At 42.7% G+C, this 13,645-nt stretch overlaps 1 protein-coding gene across 1 annotated transcript in view; it reads left to right on the top strand.

Moving 5' to 3' along the window:
* CACNA1C (calcium voltage-gated channel subunit alpha1 C) overlaps positions 1-13,645 on the top strand; it is an 833,272-nt gene that overhangs the window by 694,661 nt on the left and 124,966 nt on the right. Inside the window, 13 exon segments of the mRNA XM_043967623.1 lie at positions 1,011-1,058; positions 1,061-1,093; positions 1,096-1,123; positions 1,529-1,538; positions 1,983-2,021; positions 2,024-2,060; positions 2,063-2,091; positions 3,025-3,071; positions 3,073-3,092; positions 10,229-10,361; positions 10,667-10,796; positions 12,225-12,284; positions 12,441-12,500. Coding sequence (XP_043823558.1) covers positions 1,011-1,058; positions 1,061-1,093; positions 1,096-1,123; positions 1,529-1,538; positions 1,983-2,021; positions 2,024-2,060; positions 2,063-2,091; positions 3,025-3,071; positions 3,073-3,092; positions 10,229-10,361; positions 10,667-10,796; positions 12,225-12,284; positions 12,441-12,500 — 674 coding nt within the window.

Raw genomic sequence — 13,645 nt, forward strand, 5'->3', positions numbered from 1 at the left:
CTCACACAATTGGTCCATTCCAATGGACCTTGAGTGTCACTCAAGGAAGGGAGGGGGGCTAGGATCAGAGACTATTCTTGAAAGTGGTCTGGTTTTACAGGTTATATTGTCTTAATGGCCAGTCAGTAGAAGCTCAATCCAGAAATTGATGCTCAATTTCAACTCAACTTTCCTTTTTCTGGCTGAAATGAGCCAATTTGCAGACAATTTTTAGCAGCAGTGCCTTCAGTTTGAGATGAGGAAGGCAGGGGAAGGGATGGAGAGACAAATGTCCGTTTCAGCCTCTACTCACATGGCCTTGGCAGACTCTAGCCCAGCCTCAGGGACATAATTATTTTTTACATGCATGGGCTTGCAAAAAGACTTGAGGAAGATATCCCAGGGGGTGCCCTCAGTTCCCAGTTAAAAAGAATTTGTTAGGAGACTGTGTATTGCTAATGATGACTTTAAGATAGTGTCAGTTAGGCTAGTCCTCTCAGTGGGGAAATAACAATAGGTAGCATTTACATAGTATTTTAAGTAGGTAAGCACTTCATGTATGTAATCACATTTGATCTTCACAACAACCCTGTGAGGTAGGTGCTAATGTCATCCTCATTTTTTAGAGGAGGAAAAACAATTCAAACTCAGGTCTTCCAGAGTCAAGTCCAGCATTCTACCCACTGCATGACCAGCAAGCCAATAGTGACAACCAATCATGAGACTAAATGATTAAAGAGTATGTTCTCAACTTGCTCTATAAACTTATAGGAGCCTGCAAGCTATCCTGACTGCCACCTTTTTGAGGTCTTTCCAAGTGGCAGAGGCCAGGCAGCTATTTGTCAAGGTAGGTATCTGGGGCCAGATCCCTTGGAGCGGAAGCCAGAGATTATTAAGGACATTACTATAGGCTTTCCCTATTCAACAACTGTACCATGGTGAGAGAAGCTTCATTCCACTATCCCCATGATTCCATGCCTTCCAAGAACTCCAACTCTGAGGATTGTTTCCTCTACTATATACAAAACCAGACATCTTACTGAATGTATTCTTGGCCATTGCTGTGGACAATCTGGCTGATGCGAGAGCCTCACATCTGCCCAGAAAGAAGAGGAGGAGAAAAAGAAAGGAAGAAGCTGGCCAGGTAACCCTCTAACTAAGCCAAGAGGGCAGCCCATGGGCTAAACCTTTGACAGTCTACTTCTTAGAAGGCAGTTTCAGTGTTTCTGAGATGACAGAGGACAATGGCTTTGGCTATCTGTGGGTTGTTTTTTTTATTATCTATAAAAGTTCTAAGAGATTGGCCTTCTACAACAGTGTGTCTGCCTCCTAACTTGCTGACTAGTCACTTGCCTCATTGGGTTCCTACTATATTTTTCACAAGGGGGTTGCATTTCTCAGATACCTCCAAGCTCTAGCATTATCCCAATCTCCAGCAGATCTATTAAAAAGCCACAGAAACATTAGAAAGGGCAAGGAGGTGTGTGGGAAACAGCACTTCAAGTGACCCCTCTTGAGAGCCTTATCTAAATTCATTTTGTGAAGAGAGAACAAGTCATGCCCTTTTCTCTAACCCAAATGTGCAAAAAAATAGCCACATGGATCCTGGATGCCATCATTGCTCCAGCCTAGACTGAGGTGGTAACCATATTCTTCTGGGCACTAAGCAGAGTTACCACCAGTTACCTTTGTCAACATATCATCCACAACTCAAGGGCAAGTTACAAACTCAAAGAGATGTATTAAACTGAAGCCAGTAAAGTTCCAGCCACGTAGAAAAGGAGTGTGGCCAGAGGACAAGGTGTGGGGACCTGAGAGACCCAGTGACCACGCGTATGATGTATACACATCAACAAAGGAAAAGAAGCCAGATGTCTGGGATGCGATGCAGATCCCTGTAGTTCTATGTACCTTACCTTCAGCAAGCCAGAGTCAGGTCTTCTATGCTGATCACCCAAGGAAACAATCATTTGTTTTCTTTGTTGACTGGCCAGGACTGCCAGCCTGAGAAGAAGCAAGAGGTGGAAAAACCCAGCTGTGGGAGGAAACCAAGGAGGAGAAAATTGAGCTGAAGTCAATTACTGCGATGGAGAATCTCCACCCACCACCAAGGTGAGTAGTACACTAGCATCCATCCCCCAGGGGGTGCATTATATGTTTCTGCTCTGTAGCTGAGCCCAGATTCAGTCTTTCCAGATTAGGCAAACCAAAATAGACACAGAGAAGACCAAAGGACCCTGATCAAAGGGAACAAGAAGGAAGGCACAAGAGAGATTTTATTTTTAAGTGGAACCAGTATTGGGTAGAGGGCAGAGGAATTAGAATGGCAAAGTGGAAGGAAATTCAAATGCACTTTGACCTTATCCACAAGAGGGTAATGTGGCAGAGTGGATAGAGGGACAGACTTAGAATCAGAAGACATGAGTGTTAGTCTGCCTCTGACACATACTAGTTATGTAACCAAGGGCAAATCACTTAATTTCGAATGTCCCAGGCAACCCTCTAAGACTATAAACTATTCATGAGTAACTGCAACAGTGAAGGGAGCTCCCCCTACTGGAAATTTCCCATACTGATGAAATCATAAATACAAACTACACAGGTTATAACAAAATAAAACATTCACTTTCAAGGAACAATGATTTACCAATGTGGGGTAATCCTTCAATGATGCAAAGCACAATCCCTCTGCACCTTAGTAGGCAGTTTCATGAGTTGCTTTGGCCAAAGTATTTACAACCAATGGCCAAACTTTTGAGCTCACCACACCAGTCCTCAGTCAATAGACCAGTGCTTAAAGCATTTCTAGCTTAGTTATAACTGTCTTAGCTTGTGCCCTTCGGACATAGCATTGGTGAGCTTCAGTCACCTCCATACCATGATCTAAGGACTTTAGTAGAATAATGCAAAAGAACATTGATTATTTCTTAGTCAAGTGCTCACCACGGTTTCTGTTAGAGGATTTTAAATGGCTCTCTCAGGTGTCCAACTCCTCATAACATTGTCTACTGGATCCCCCGCCCTTCTTTATCTTGACTGCCCTAGATCACCGTGGATGACCTCCAACCCAATGAAATGAGGAGAAAGGTTCCTATCCAACCCAGAAGCTGGAGGTACATAGTCCTGTTGCCTAGGGAGAGGGGGTTGGGGAGGGCAAATCTCTGGCTTCTTAAGAGTGGCCCCCATGGGGACAGCTAGGTGGGAGCATGTGGTTAAAGCACTGGCCCTGGATTCAGGAGGACCTGAGTTCAAATCTGACCTCAGACACTTAACACTTACTAGCTGGGTGACCCTGGGCAAGTCACTTAACCCCAATTGCCCTGCCCTCCCAAAAAAAAAGGGTGGCCCAAGTGGAAATAGCTTTGGAGCAGGGATTAAATAGGTCTAGTTTTGCTTCTCCCTCAGTTGGAGTTTAGCTGTGTGATATCAGTGAATCATTTAACCTCTCTCTTTTTCAAGACCTCCTTTTATCATTTGAAAATTTTAAAAAGATATTATAAATAAATATATCTGACCCCTGGTTTCCTCAAAAGATTAGTCTCAGTGTAAAAAAAAAGATATAATCAGCACTAATGCTTCAGAATATATAAACACAAAGTATCATTATAGTATATAACTATATATTATACATATTTGTATGAGATATTTCATGTCATGTTGTAATAATCATCGCAATAGGTCAGATTTCTCATGTTACTAATTCAGTTTTATGCTTATTCTATTTTGTAAACTAGCAAGCAGAATTCTCCTTTATAAAGAGATCTGAAGAGCAAAGGTCCTTGATTTTGCTCAAATTTCCTCCAAAACACTTTCAATCTAATGGTCCTTGTTCATAGAAATTCCTATTTAAGCCTGAAGCCAATAACAACACAGTACAGGTATTCCCACACCTCCACACAGCCCACTTTTTTTCCTTTAACACTTCTTACATTGGCTCCATCCTGACCAAGGGCGTTAGCATCCCTTTTTTTTTTTTTGGTTTCCATGGAGACAATGGCTACAGATTTCAATGATAGCTTCCAAGCAGCTAGAGAAACAGAATTTTGCTCCATGTACTCATGGACTGGGAAGTCAGTATATATGGATGGGAGGGGAGAAGAGAGTGGGTCTGGGTTAGATGGCCAATTCAATACTTTCAAGAAGTCTTTAAAAACCTCTCTCTGGTCATCTGGGTCAAATCTGGATTAGTAAATAGAATGGTGCCTCACACTCACAAAGGACATGCCTGTTATGAGATTTATATTTAAGGATAAGGGCTGGAATCTACCAGGATGTGATCATTTCAGAGCCTGTTTTTTAGGTAAGTGATGGGTTATTGAGACCTCTTGCACCTGTGGCAATTTATAAGGATTCATGGCTTATTTCATCTGTTGCTACCAGTCAAAGAGAAGAAGGAAAGGGGAGAGCCATGTCTGCCATTTATACTAAAGGGGATAATGCTCCCTATTGTAACAATTGGAATGATGCCACCTGCTGGAGGACTTACTGTAGGAAAGCTCCACCATGAGGAGAAGGCCTCTGAGGGCAAGGCATGCGGCTTTTTGGTTGTCAGGAAGTGACGTTTGCTTGTGGGAGGAAGAAGGGGCGAGGCTGGCGCTCTGTCTCGCTCTCTTTGCCAGGAGTCTGTGGAGAGCAGAGGAGGAGAACAGTAGCTCCCCGAGATAGATAGATGAATCTAGGCCTTTTGCTCTCTCTTTACCAAATCCTTATTCTCCTTAATAAATGCTTAAAGTCCTAACTCTTGCTAAAGCTTATAATTTATTGGCGACCACTCATTAGATATTTGAGACAGACTAGATAGAACTTTAGCCCCTTACACTATTTATCAAGTCGGGTTGAAAGATATTGCTGAGATTTTTAAATGTGCAGAAAAGAACAAAAGGAGGGTCATAGGAAATACAGACAACCAGGACAGTTTTGAAAAGATCATGTTGAATGGATTAGATGCATGAAAAGAAAAACAAGTTATTCATAATACAGATTCACAGCCACATGCTCAGTCCTCTTTTATGTTCTACTTTCTATATGAAAGTGCTCATTTTCAGATGGTATTTGTTAAGTTCAGAATAAAAGAAATAGAAAATCTTAAATTACTGCTGATCTCTACCCCAAGACAGTTCTCTCTGCCTCTTCTCCTCATACCTAATCAAAAAGAGTGCTACTCATAAGATAAAATTGCTGGATCTGAAATTCTTTCTGCTAGAATTTCCACGAGGGGCAGCGCATCTTGAGGAGATTACAGATCTTTGGATGCTACTCAAGGCCTTGCACAGTGCTTACCACTGTAGGAACTTCTTGATGTCTCTTACAGGCCCCAAGGACAGTGTGCTCTTGAATTTAAGTAGTTTCTCAGTGTGTCTGGGCTAGAGGGCAAAAGCTATGATTTTGCAGACTGCAGGTTCTCTTCTTGCTAATTAAAATGAGTGGATTTTTTTAAAGGAGTGATGTGGGGATAAAGAATATAACCTTTTATTGCATTGAACTGAATTGAAGTAAATTAAACTGAAATTAATTGAATGCATGTTGGCCCACCATTATGTAGAGATAGACTTTTTCTGCAGCTCATCTGAATACCCCAGAGGCTAGCCTATGTAGGTAAGCATTTATCACTCTCCACCGCATCTCTACCATGTCTGAGAGACTGCAGAAGCTTGCAGCCAGCCCACCAGACATCAAGGAAAAGCTTATTCCAATAAAAAAACCTGGTCAATCTGATGCGCTTTCTTTTTGTATGGCATTTGCAAATGAGGAAACCCCCCTGTCCTCACTCTAGCTGAATGAATCATAGGCCTTATTCATAGATCATGGGATAGAGATGTAAAAAGGACTTAACAATCACCTACTCAGAAAACTTAAGGTCTGTACTCCTTCCCCTCCATCCCACTAGTTCATAAAGTTCTTGTCATGTTGTACATCATTGCAATGTATAACCTATATCAGATCGCTTGCTAGTTTCAGGACAGGGAAGGAACAGGGTGGGAGAAAAATTTGGAACTCAAAATCTTACAAAAAATGAATGTTGAAAACTATCTTTCCATGTAATTGGGGAAAAATACAATACTATTAAGAGTAGTATCACTTTACCCTGCACATAGCAAGGTAAATGGCATTACTCTTAAGAAGTTTAAGAAGCTTACCTTACATAATAATAATTAATAAATGTCTCGTTATTTGAATTTCATTTGATCCACCAGAATTTTATGGACTATCTGGAAACTGATTCTTCTCCAACTCAGGTGCTGATTTCTTTCCCTTCCCCCAGATCCATGCCTTTTCCCCCTTCAGGATCCAATCTTCTCTCTTTTTGTTTGAAGACTCTAATCCCATAAATAGATGAGTTTAACCCTCCCCTCCATCTCTACCTCCTCCACCACATTCACAAAGAAACCTCAGTTGGTGTCCCATAGTTCCCCGCTGTTCCCATTTTCTCTCCTGCTCCAAAGACATAGTGTTCTATGAGCCCAGTGGCTCATCTCCTTGTGTCCCTCCATGCTGCCGGGAAGAAGCTATGATTTTTCAGCAAGAAGCAGATCTTGTTATTTAAGTGATGGAATCTCACGAAGCGGGTGAGGTGGACATAAAGAGGGCAAACCAATTTTTTTTCTTTCTTAATCATGCACAAACCATTGCTTGAATTCTTCTGGGTCTCAGAGTCCTAGAAGGCTTTCAAATCAGCTTCTGCTTTATGTATTCCTTTTTTTGACCAGAGTTGCCCTTCAAACCTCTCTCCCCTCTTCTCTTCCACAGCCTGAGGCTGTCAGCTTCTCTGTGTCAAATTGATTCATGCAAACACGACTTCAGAGGGAGTCAGGAAAGCTTGGGGGAAGCACAGAGCTAAAGGGCTCCCAACTCTACCCTTCCACTATTCTCTTTGAGAAATGGAAGGTGCTGGTGGCCTAGGAGGCTCCTTTATTATTTCATCTCTAAATTCCTAGCCTACTGGGCAGAGAACACACTCCCTGCTTAGAAATTCGCCCATTCGCCCATTCATCCAGGGTATGTGGCGCTCTGCCAAGGCAAAGGGAAGAGAATGATGGTTTCCTTCCTCTTTTCCATAGAACAGGGGTGATCTGCTGAAGTGGGGCAGCATCTACTACGAAGCTTCTCACGTGTACTTTGGCTCCAAGTCCTGGCCCTTGCTGGACATACACAATCACAAGCCCCTAGTTGATCATTGAGTGGTCTTCAAATATTCTGTGACCAGGGGCTGGGCCAAGAAGAGCCACCCACTCCATAGGCAATAGTGAGGATTTATAGCTCACCCTTTGTTTCGAGGTAGCCTCTTTGTTCAGACATAGCCAATGCCATCTGTCATTTAGACTTTCAGTGGGGAAAGGGGGCGGTATTTCTCTCCCTTACCCCTATTCCTGGCAGCTATGTGTCGGTGAAATGACCGTATTCAGGCAAGCCTGAAGTTATGTTTTATGAAATTCTGAAATTCAGAATTCCCCCATCCTCCACAAAGACAGTTGGGGCTCAGAAAGCAATAGCTTGGAATTCCCCATTTGCTATGCATGCAATACCATTGCCAATGGACAATGTCAGGAAAGGAGGAGGAAAATGCCTAGCCCTCGTTTTGCTGTACTCTGTGAAAGGTATGAGAAGAAAGGTGAAAAGTGATCTTAGGAGCTAAATTCTTCCATCCAAACAGTCTCTCTTCTGAACAGCCAGAGCTCACTTCCCTCAGAGCTGTGGTCTGGCTTATTCAGCCAGTCACTAGACACTTCTGCTGTGGTGTCCAGTTGCTGTCACCCAATGGTCAAGATCCCATCATCATCTCAGTTTAACCAAGAAACTTCTTCATTCTTGGTTCACTGGTTGTAAGAAAACCCCTTAATGGGCAGCTAGGTGGCGCAGTGGATAGAGCACCGGCCCTGGAGTCAGGAGTACCTGAGTTCAAATCCGGCCTCAGGCACTTAACACTTACTAGCTGTGTGACCCTGGGCAAGTCACTTAACCCCAACTGCCTCACTAAAAAAAAAAAAAAAAGAAAGAAAACCCCTTAACATCTTTGTATTCATTATAATCTTCCTGAAAAGCACCCCCCCTCCTTTCTTTAGAGCCTTCAGGAGTTCCCTGTTGTCTTTAGAATAAAATGAAAATGCCTCAGTTGGCATTTAAAACTTTCACAATCTGGCCTCTTTCCAGGCTTTTTTGCAAAGTACTCCTCTTCACACATTTTACTTTCCAAACAAACTGGCCTACCTGGCATTCTATCTCATATTCCATGTCTTTGCACACAGTTTCTCCCCCTCCCCCATATGGAATGAATATCTGCCTCTTAGGATCACTATCTTGTTTCAAAGCTCAGCTAGCTCATCAACTGCCAGAAATAGTGAATGGGAAGAACAAGTTTAAGAAAAGAGATATTAAGCTCACTTTTATGAGGGATGGGTTCAAAGAGATGTCCTATAGATCTTCTAAGGTCTAGACTTTGGGGAGAGGTGAGAACTAGACATATAGATTTGAGTCATTTTCATAGATAGAGTGGCTGAAATTATGGAAGTGCCAAAGGAAAGAGTGTTGTATAGAGAAGATGATAGCTAAGGATAGACCTTGCTACATGTTAGGGAATGAAGTGAAATTTGTTTGGCATGGTAGATTAGGACAAGCTTATGGAAGCCCATGACAGTTTAGAGTTTAATTTTGGGCATCTGGAAGCCACTTGATCTGGAAAATACCATTGGGGTAGTTCCTCCTCTCTAATTGTAAAGTAGAGGCTTCCCCCAAAGTTTAACCAGATTGGTAATTTTAAAAAATTATTTACAAGGTTTTTAATATATCTTTCCTCCTTCTTGCCAATGGTGCCTATAGGTGATGTAAATGGTCAGGGTAGAACTATTACAAATGCCTCCTGGTCCCTGCCCTACCTCCTCCCCCAAAGGAGGGAGGTATTTCACTAGTGATCAGTGGGACAGTCTGCACAATTCTAACTTTTCTAAAAAAAAAAAAAAAAGGCGCAACCATGGACTGACAACTCTGAAAATTCTTTCCTCATATTAGCTGAATATTGCTGGCCTGCTATGAAGTAATTAACTTTGCATTTGATCTAAGACTACCAAGTCAGCTGTTACAATTGATGGATTCATCAGAACATCAAGACAGATCCCTGATATGTTACCCCAATATGAATCCATTCAAGTAGAACATCAAAATCTGTCATAATAAAACCCAGCAGCACCCAAACAACAGCAAAGTTTTACCTAGCAACTGTGATTCCAGAGAAGCAATGATGAAACATGCTCCCTACCTCATAGAGAGATGAAGGACTCAGGGTCCAGCATGAAACATATATTTGTGGATGAGGCCAATGCAGAAATTTGGAGGATTTTTTTTTTTACCATACATGTTTGCAACAGGTTTTGTTTTTCTTTTATTCTCAACTTAGTAGAAGGGAGAGGGAGCAAGATAGAAGAGAGAGAAGGTAGATTTTTTGCTGATTGAAAAATAATAAAATATAATTTTAAAATAAGATTTTCCTAGTAGATCTTAATCCACACTCCAAGAAAGAAACTGACAGCAGTAAAAGGTTCATGTAAGGTAGTAGGGGAAGATAAGTTCAGAAAATCAGGTAGGGACTAGCTTGTATAGGTCACTGAATGACAGGCTAAGGAATCTGGCTTTTTTCCTCATGGAGTCAATGAAGGTTTTAGGAATGCCAATCTGGCAAAAGTGTACAGTAAGAATTATAAGGAGGAGAGACTAGAGACAAGAGGACAATATTAAACTCAAAGAAATGTAGAGCTGGATTCTAGCTAACAAGATTGTGCCAAGTCCTAGGCTGAACCTCCATTGAGCTTCCTGGGGCATGGTGGAAAAATCAGAGATGAATCAGAATTGTGCAGCCAGGTGAAAAAATGAGGAAATGTTCTGAACTGGAAACTCTCCTTAAAAAGAGGTTCTGGACTCTCCCAAGGTCATACAGGGACTAAGCAGCAAAGTTGGGAACCTAGGACCTCCTAACTCCAAATCCTATTTCTGCTAACCCATACTGCCTCTCTCCAAGTATCTCATGACTGCTCAATCATGCACTATCATAAAAGAGCCTCTCTTTTCCCTCCCCAAGCCCCATTTCCAAATATCAAAAATCCCTGTGGGATCCACAGGAATAGAACAAATAGGATTTCTATTATAGATGATGTACTAGATTTCCATAAAAGACAGTGTTTCCTCAAACTTTCACTATACCAGCTAGATATTGGCAATGAAAGGTGGGAAATTTGTATTTGAATGAACCTGTTTCTTGCAGGAGAAGAAGAGGAAGAGGAGCCTGAGATGCCTGTGGGCCCCCGTCCCCGCCCACTCTCTGAGTTGCACCTCAAGGAAAAGGCAGTGCCCATGCCAGAAGCCAGTGCATTTTTCATCTTTGGCCATAATAACAGGTATTTAGAAATACTGTGAGAGGAAAGGTTCTGTTTCCTCCAAAGTATAATACTTAGACTAGGCACCAAGGGCTTGTGTTCCAATCATACCTATGTCCAAGGCTTCAGGCCTCTCCCAACACCAATTGAAACCCAGGTAACTGGAAAACTCAAGAGAATCCACTCCCTAAGCCATGTAGCACAGATGGGCAACCCAAAACCTGAACTTCAGTTTGGGAGGACTTCATGGAGCACCTGCCCCCATGGGATCAATATCTGCCTCTATTCTCTTCCCTTTCTAACCTAGCCTGTCTTTTCTTCTAAAGGTTCCGTCTTCAGTGCCACCGCATTGTCAACAACAATATCTTTACCAATCTGATCCTCTTCTTCATTCTGCTCAGCAGCATCTCCCTGGCTGCTGAGGACCCGGTCCGACACAACTCCTTTCGGAACCAAGTATGCATTCCCCTTTTCTCCCTGGCCTCCTCTTGGAGTATGGGTAGGAGTATGGGCAGGCCCAGAGGTGTGGTGGCTGACGTAGATTTGTGAAAGCCCAAACAATAAAAAGATGTCCATTTCTGTATCCTATGATCAAAGGCAGAGCAACTAGGTACAGAGCAACTAGGTGCCTTTAAGAGGTCCAGCCTCCATTTATGCCCATATATCAGGACTAGAAGAAAACAAAAGAGGTTATACCCAAATGGTTCTGGCTCCTCCTGAGGGGAAAAAAGTACAAGCCATTGGATTCTTCATGTGCCCTAGGAACCAAGTTACCAGAAAGATTCAATTACATAAGGCACTGGTTCTCTGTTCCCTTAGCATTACAGTGTTTCTATTCTTAATAATGGATAGATGGGGGGAAATGATGATGTACCAACAATGTGGCAAATTCTCTATGGACTAGGCCACTGAGATTTCCCTTGGGTTATTGAGTTCCCTGAAACTGCAGGGCTCAGCCAGGGGTATGACAAATTTTTTTAGAGCCTATACTAGAATGAGAACTGAAGAGGTGATTCTATAATCTCAAGAGCCTGAATCCAACAGGACCCAGGGTGGGCATAGATTTTCTAAACCATGGCTATCCCAAGAAATAAAGTTCTATCTCAGGCTGTCCTCAGAAGGCTTGGACCAATTCTGGATGGTAGTCCTTCTAAGGTACATCACAACCAAGACTCCATTTTCACCCAGCCTCATGTTGAAGAAGTATTTCCTGCTGTGGTCTCCAGAGAGTCACCTGAGAGAAGAGATTGGAGGCAAAGTATGAGAGTGGGACATGGAAGGGATTCTGACCTTTGAGTTTTACCCATCACTGAAAAGTGAAGAGAATTCCAGACTGTATGAGCTTCTGCTGATAGGAAGGGGCTATTGTAGCAAACACAGCAGCAGTATCCTCTGTGTGAATTTCCATCAGAAGAGTAGACCCAATTGGAACTGAGTATCTAGTGTCATCTGCAAAAATCTCTAACTTGCTTGCCCCTTTGACACAGATCTCAATGAGAAGCATCAGGGCTGGGCTGATTTGGTTTGATGAGCATATTGGAATAAAAAGAGCAGGCATATCTGCCCCAAAGCCAGAACTGACTACACCCTGCCCTGAAAACCCTCTTCTCACTTCTCAGTGGCTTTGGTAGGAACTGCTTTGAAGATCTCTGAAGCTGAGCCCTGCCTTAAAGGCATCAGAAAAAAAATTACATAATGTTACCTGCCTCCTGACCTGGTTCCAGCCCAGCTCTGCCTTCTCCATGTGTAAAGCTTTATGTGACATGCTTTCTCGATTTTTGAATTGCAATTCCCCGTTCTGGTGAACATCCAATGATCTCTCTCCCTTCCCTTTTGACCCCCCTCCTCCCTGTCCCTCCAAACCCATCCCTTTTTGTTTTGCAGATTCTGTTTCATTTTGATATAGTTTTTACTACCATTTTCACCATTGAAATTGCTCTGAAGGTAAAGCCTCCATCACTTGCTCTCCTCGTCCTCCTCATGCCTCCTTCCCACCACCAGCACTAGCTCTCTCTGCCACTGTCTGTTGCTAACCCACATGCCCCTGGGGCTGTCTGGTTCACAATCAGAGCCACTAACCCAATTGTGCTTATTTTTCAGATCCTAGGCAATGCAGACTATGTCTTCACTAGTATCTTTACCTTAGAAATTATCCTTAAGGTAATGCAACATGAGCAAATAATACATCCTCACTGTCTCTGTCTCTCTCTTTTTCTCTGCCTCTCCTGGACACCCGTGTGTGTGTGTGTGTGTGTGTGTGTGTGTGTGTGTGTGTGTGTGTGTGTGTGTGTGTGTGTGTGCAAGCATGAGAGACTCTGGTTGTTTGTGTCTTTCTATCTTCTGTTTCTTTCCTTCTGTCTTTCACTCTCCCTTAACCCTGTGATTGGAAGGAGCCTATAGTGGCTATCACTTTTGTGATGGTACATTGTTCTAAGCCAAGAGCCAGATTGAGCCCCCTCTTGTTATCTGCAAATAATAATAATAATTTATCTAATATATGGCCAGGGAACATGTGGCATGAAAAGGCCAGCAGAAAAGCTGATCATGTAGTCATTTCAGTGGCATTAACACTGAGTCAACCTGAAGTTCACCCTTTACCCTCCAAAAACACACTCACACACAGTATTCCAACTCCCACCCTTCTTTACCAAATATTTGTAATTCAGTACTGCCTCACTCATACAAAGCACCTCCACCCCGCTTCCTGCCTTCTGAAAGGAAGGTTCACCTTCCCTTCTAACCGGAATCATAATTAAAGTGGAGAACACAGGGCTTTCTTTCAGGATGCTGAATTTAGCGGTCACTGACAATATCTGTACTCCTCAGAAGCTACTTAGCAATAATTAGTAAAGCCCCCCTCCTCCTCAAGGCAGCCTCAGTCTTATGGGTTGCATGGGCATAGTTTGTGGTGATTTTCCTCGGCACAAAAATTACTGCTTATGGCCAGCAAGAGTGGAGAACAAGTGGCTGGAAAGAAAACAGACGAGCTGTTCTCTTCTGTTGTCCCTTCTCCCACGTGTTAAGTCTGGATCCCACGCCCATGCTATAGTCCTCGGAGGATATTCTGAAGGTGTGAACAGTGTGCCTATGTCTGTAGTCCTATGAAAAGGATGTGAGTCAGTCCTAAATCTTGGGCTTCCAAAGTGTGTGCATAGCTTTATTGAGACCTTTGTAGCTCAATACTGAAAAAAAAAAAATTAATTTGGATTTGGAGGGTAAGTAAAGTACAAGAGACAAAGCCTTAATCACAGCAAAGGGGCTCAGAAATAGAGCATTCAAACCATGGGCTTAAGTCCATATAGACT

The sequence above is a fragment of the Dromiciops gliroides genome, chromosome 5, assembly GCF_019393635.1.
Source record: "Dromiciops gliroides isolate mDroGli1 chromosome 5, mDroGli1.pri, whole genome shotgun sequence".
In the NCBI taxonomy this organism is placed as follows: Eukaryota; Metazoa; Chordata; class Mammalia; order Microbiotheria; family Microbiotheriidae; genus Dromiciops; species Dromiciops gliroides.